Source organism: Triticum dicoccoides, chromosome 5A, assembly GCF_002162155.2.
Source record: "Triticum dicoccoides isolate Atlit2015 ecotype Zavitan chromosome 5A, WEW_v2.0, whole genome shotgun sequence".
NCBI lineage: Eukaryota > Viridiplantae > Streptophyta > Magnoliopsida > Poales > Poaceae > Triticum > Triticum dicoccoides.
Window position 1 is genome coordinate 635,811,729 of NC_041388.1, and position 5,693 is coordinate 635,817,421.

The 5,693-nt window shown below is 45.8% G+C and overlaps 1 protein-coding gene across 1 annotated transcript in view; it reads right to left on the minus strand.

The window, feature by feature from the left end:
* Positions 1-2,599: 2,599 nt before the first annotated feature.
* LOC119303617 (putative F-box/FBD/LRR-repeat protein At5g22670) overlaps positions 2,600-5,693 on the minus strand; it is a 19,651-nt gene continuing 16,557 nt past the window's right edge. The window contains exon 3 of the mRNA XM_037580749.1: positions 2,600-3,043. Coding sequence (XP_037436646.1) covers positions 2,960-3,043 — 84 coding nt within the window. The 3' untranslated portion in view covers positions 2,600-2,959. The remainder of the gene's footprint in view (positions 3,044-5,693) is intronic.

The following is a 5,693-nucleotide window of genomic DNA, read 5'->3' on the forward strand; positions in this document are numbered from 1 at the left end:
ACTTCGCGCACAACCAGAGCCAATTCAATCATCTTGCCTCGTCGTCAACCTCCGCTCCGCATCATAAAAAGTTAAAAACCCATCCCTCCCAGACATTTCCCTAGTCCATCCACCGGCGCCGCCGCACTGAGCCCCGACCATGCATGGAGCTGTTCGAGCACGCCGAGGGAATTCTCCTTCCAGCTTGCACCTGTACGACAACGACTAACCTCTTTTTGTCGAGCTATTCATTGCCCAAGTTCTCTATTTATAACCTGAATGGTGAGTAGGCTTTCCACCACCATCACCATGACCATGCTTATATGAACCGCCACGACGGATGTAAATAAGGATGGATGGATGGCCAGATGTTTTATATTTCTTCTGAGCAATGTGTTGTGTTGTGTGATATCGTGTTTCAACCGTGGCATGTGTTTTCTCCTGGACATGCCTTTGGCGTTGAGGTGTTGCCATCATTCATTTTTCTTGTGGCTTTGGACTTGGATGCTCCTGTAAAAGGCAGTTTGCCGAGTCATGTTATGCTTTCCTCCCCTTCTGTGTGAAAAGTTCCATGTTTTCCTTGCGTATAGAAAGTTTCTCTCGTTCGTGTATATAGTTTTCTCAATTGACAACGCTTCGTCTACGTGCACACTTGAGCAAGTTCCACCTATGGAAAGGATAGCAATGATTGATGAGGGGATGAGGTAGTTGTACACACATATAGTTTGCCAACATTGTTTTTATCTGAATTTGGCCCGTCTTTTATTGGGTCGGTGGCATTCGACGTTGATGTTTTGTCTATGATTGGATTGGACATGTTGCGTGCTACTAACCGCCCTTAGCCTTGGGCCGCATATATACGCCTGATGATAACGAAAGACAAGTTGCCAATAGCTAGCCATTAGTATGATTTAAGTGTGTTGTGATTGTTGATTATAGAAGCAAGACTTTTGGTTGGATTGTGTCGATGCAATGCAATGCAATTCCCTGGATGCCAGTTGTTTGGTGGAACCACGATTTCAGTCTTGACGTACGTACATGACTAGTGACGCATTGCCCGGCCAAACACGTAGTCTAGAAACTCCCCATTTGGAAAAAGGAAGAGGGAGAGGTTTGACCTCCGCGGCCTGCTGCCGGAGAGAAAAAGGGCCGATAGATGGACGGTTCATGTGGAAAATTGATCGTTCTCAACAACAAAAAATGGCAAATTGATCCTGGCACGCACGGGTCTCCCTCGGTGACAAACGCGTGCACTGCTGTATGTATTTAGGTGTCTCGATCACGCAGCGAGCGAAGGTTAGCGCTTGTCGATCATCACTCGGCCTGAGCAGGAGTAGGATGTTCACGCTCCACTCCACTCCACGGTCGCATGAAGAAATCTCTGCTAATTCCAGTTTGCCTTGCCTTGCTCATGTGACCAGCCGTTGCTCTCGTCTCGATCAACCACACTCCACAGTCGCATTTCGATCGAAGTTTCTTCCTTTAGCGTGTTGGGGTGACCGACCCACCGTTGCACACATTGGACGAATAATGTTATACATACAAACGAGTTATAAGGTTTTATAAAGAGGGTTAATTTGATTGGTTAATAGATAGGGAGGCGGCCCATCTTCTCTGAAAATCAGGGGAGGGGACAAGTTTGTGATTGGTCAGTAGATGGAAAAAATCCTAGTCAGCGTGTAATTGTGTGTAACTCTTTATATGTTTAGCATTATTGCATTTTGGACGAAGACGCATGCTTCTCACATCCAAATCTGTACGTACGTAATTAATTGTACGCGCACGGGGCGGGCGTATCCTTACTCGCAAAGTTTTCTCCTCACCTTTTGTTACACGCGCGTACGCAGCAAGACGGAAGCTTCTCCTTCTGGATCGACAGGAGACGAGCCAAACCGAAGACCAAGACGACAGAAGCCGACGTTCAGTTGTGAGGTGCGGCACGCGGTTGAGTGCACGGCAGCCGAATTCAATCAAGAGTGAAGTGAATGATGTTGGGTCGAGACCACACGTACGTATGGGCCATGTTGTTCGCGGTCGGAATGGGCATAAGCAGGCCATGTCCAGGTCAAACTCAACTCCATCTGTACAGAGACAGAGCTACGACCGAGTCCCTTGATCTCCATCAAACTCAACTTCTACGGTGCGCGGCTCATTCCGTGCTCTGCCCTGTCCAGGGCCTGCACCCACCTCACGTGCCTGTCAGAGAGTACAGTACCATAGGATCCGCATCCCGGTTTCCCAGTATTCCGTCCTATAGATCCGGTTATCGGTGTGCACTCTCGTAGCAGCGTAGGCGCTGAGTGCCCGCTCGGGTGTGTCGTGAGGTTTTAGCTTTCCGGCGTTTAGTACATGTTATGTTGCGGTGCTTTAGTCCTAGTCTAGCCAGGCGTTGCTTTGGTTTTAACAAGGTTTTCTTCGATTAACCGAGCAACTCTATTTTCCTTTCTTCTTTTTTAGTACTCATCTTTATGCGTTGCATTTCTTTTTTAAGGGTGTTCTTGTAATACCTTCTTCTGATCAACAAACTTGGCAGCTTGCCAGCATCTAAAAAAGAACTATTTCCCAGCTACTGTATGCGGGCTCAAGAAATAGCAGCACGTACAAAGGACTTCGCAACATATACACAGCAGTATAGCATGTTTGTTCACATGTTTTTTCATTAAAAGAAATCATTTGGTTCGATCCATCACAAGCCCCTAGGACTCAACAGCAAAGCGACTAAACAGGCAACAAATCACCAAACTCCAACTTTTTTTTGAGGGACACCAAACTCCAACTTATTATTACACACCAAAGGCGCACAACAGTTTAACCCAAGAACGAAAGATGATAAAAATCAGTCTAATAGATGGACCATCAAAGGAGAATCAACGCATCCAGAAGCAAGGCCAACACAGGAGCTATGCACCACGCAAGGGACGTAGCCGGTCGAGGAAGTCCAGCCACTGATTCTCAGAACCCTCGGACGACGATGCCACCCCTATGATGCACGGTGGGCTTCACTTGCCACATGCTCCATGACTTTTGCTCCAAGCGCCAACACCCTTTGAGTTCCCTCCTTTATCTGCAGAATTGTCGAGTGAATCTGTTATCAACCGACATATCAATCTGATAAGCATAACTAGATCATTGATCAACTTTCTTTCAAATGCAATATCGTTTTTGCATCTCCAAGTTGTCCAAAGGATAGAAGCAACACCAACTAACACCCGTTTTTTTAGTTTCATGTTGAAAACTAAAAGCACAAACTCAAATTATAAGTAATAGATCACAAACTAAAAACACACTTAAACAGCCCCCACACGAGTTTAGCCGTTGAACTCCGGAAGAATAAGTGCTCAAGCTCTCACCTTGGCCACAAAACACACAATGTTTGGGACCTATCTAGCCTCTTTTCAGCAGATTGTCTTAGTTAATATGCTAATTTTGACCATCAACCAAAGAAAGAGTTTCATTTTGGGCGGATTTTATGTTTCCACAAAAAGTGAAAAACCGTAATATTGCATAGCTTACGGTTTTCATATTAAAAAGGTTGGCTATAATTAAGATACACTCAATAGAATCCTTATTGTTAGACACCACAATTTACTCATATCATGTTTTGAGGCTATCCCAAAGAGCTAGAGTATTAGCCCTACATATTTCTTCTAAATTTAAAATCATCCAAGCCTTTCTGCAAGGTATCAACTACAATAATATTGCGATCAAAACTCAAATTGTGCAGTCAAATGTAAGATATTTTAAAATATTTATTATCCACCTACCAAACTTCCCAAAATCTAGTATTTTTGCCATTACCACTTTTCTTTGCAATGCTGGCAGTCTTTGATTTTCATGAGACTTGACTAAAATCGGGAGTCCCCAATCGGTTTAGTTGCAGAAAAGTAACCATTATGAACATGTTTTTTGGGAATAATTGTTTGCTAGAGACAATTTTCAGTTTCTAACTTCCATAACCATTTAGCCAACATAGCATTGTTCATGAGGTCAAGATTTAAAATTCTAAGCCCCCATGCTCATTAGGTCTAAAGCTAGTGTTCCACTTTACTAAGAGATATTTTTTCTTGTTGTCATCTCCTGTCAAACAAACCTAGCCATGAAGAAATTAGCTCTTTTCTTCACACCAGCCGGGATGGGGTAGAAAAACATCATATATAAGTTGAATCTTCCCCTTCTGTTGTTAAATCTTCCCTTGTATTAATAGTTATTAAAACTTCCCACTATGATGAATCTACGGTGTCCATCTCCACCACCATAAGATCCAACTATCTCTTCTTCCTCACCAGGTGGCGGTAGAGGAAACCCAAACTGTATGTCGCTCATATCCCACCAAATCTGCCTTTGGAAGGGACCAAAGCATCTAAACATCGCAAAGCAACAGAAGGCGTATTGCCCTTCTGTGATTCCCTATCCCACCAGCCTAGGCCTACTACATCAAAAACTTCTAGCCCAACTGCCCAGGGCAAACCAAGAAGGTTCTACGGGTAAGTGCCCCAACCCATGAAATTCATTTTGTCCACGTTCAAAAAAACTCATCACCATCACAACATTAGTGTAATATAAGAAATCCACCCAAAAATGAAGCACGTCCTTTGTCCAATTGGCAGGGATAGCTGAAAAATTACCAATTCTCATAGCCTCTTTAACTATATTTTCATAAGTAACATCTAAAATCCATTTAATCATTATATCATCACAATTTTTGTTAAGTGTCAACTTTAGAAAGAGCCAAGGACAAATCATCCTCAACAGCAATACTATAATCCAAATCAACAAACATTATCAACTTTCATTGGAAAATCAAAGAGGAACTATTTGGAGCAGTCAAATCACATCCTAGCTACAATCCTTGCGCCATTAATTTGTACAAGAGAATGCAAATATTTGAAGAGATCAGCAATCTTACTGAAAAGAAAGCAGCAAAATGGTCGCAGGAGTCCTCATCGCCAGACTCCTTCCCGACCAGCAGCCAGAATCGGCTGCTAGCCGGGAAGACGCCTACTCATCACCAGCGCTCCGTGCAAGCGCCTGGATCCGTGCAGAACGTCGGGGGAACCGAGGAGAGCGACGCGGCAGCTGTGAAACCACCCGGGCCACCTTTCGCCTCGGCACCACCCGCACGCCGTTGACGGTCACGACGGGCACCGCCCGACTGCGTGGCGGCGACCTAGCCGTCATGATCACCACCCTCACACCATCACTGGATGTGTAGGATGGAAACCAATCATTCGGCTCACGTTTCCACCACGCGCGCCGCATATCATAGTATTTTCCCTCCTCCATCGCCCAATAGATGATCTCGAGCGGCGACTTATCCTTGATCCGAATCTGTTCCTCCTTCAAAGCCGCTCGAACCACCATGCGTGATTCCCGACGCATATCCTCCTCATCCTTGTACTGCATGTAGATCACGCGAAGCATATTCATCTTCTTCTCGTCGCCGCCCGCCATTGCCGCCGCCATGCGCTCCGCCCACACCAAAGACCTGTGATCCGCCATCGCGCGCATGTGCTCCCCCCACGCCCGAAACTCTTCCAGCGACATCGCCGATGGCCCCCCGCACGCCCAAGGCCCTTTCGTTGCCGAGATTTGGGACGGGGGGGGGGGGGGGGGAAGCGGATGGATCGCGGAGACCCTCGTGCCTCCGCGTCTAGATTTAATGCCTGCAAAAGTCGCAGGTATTCATTGCCCACATCGCGGTTTCCCCGAGATTG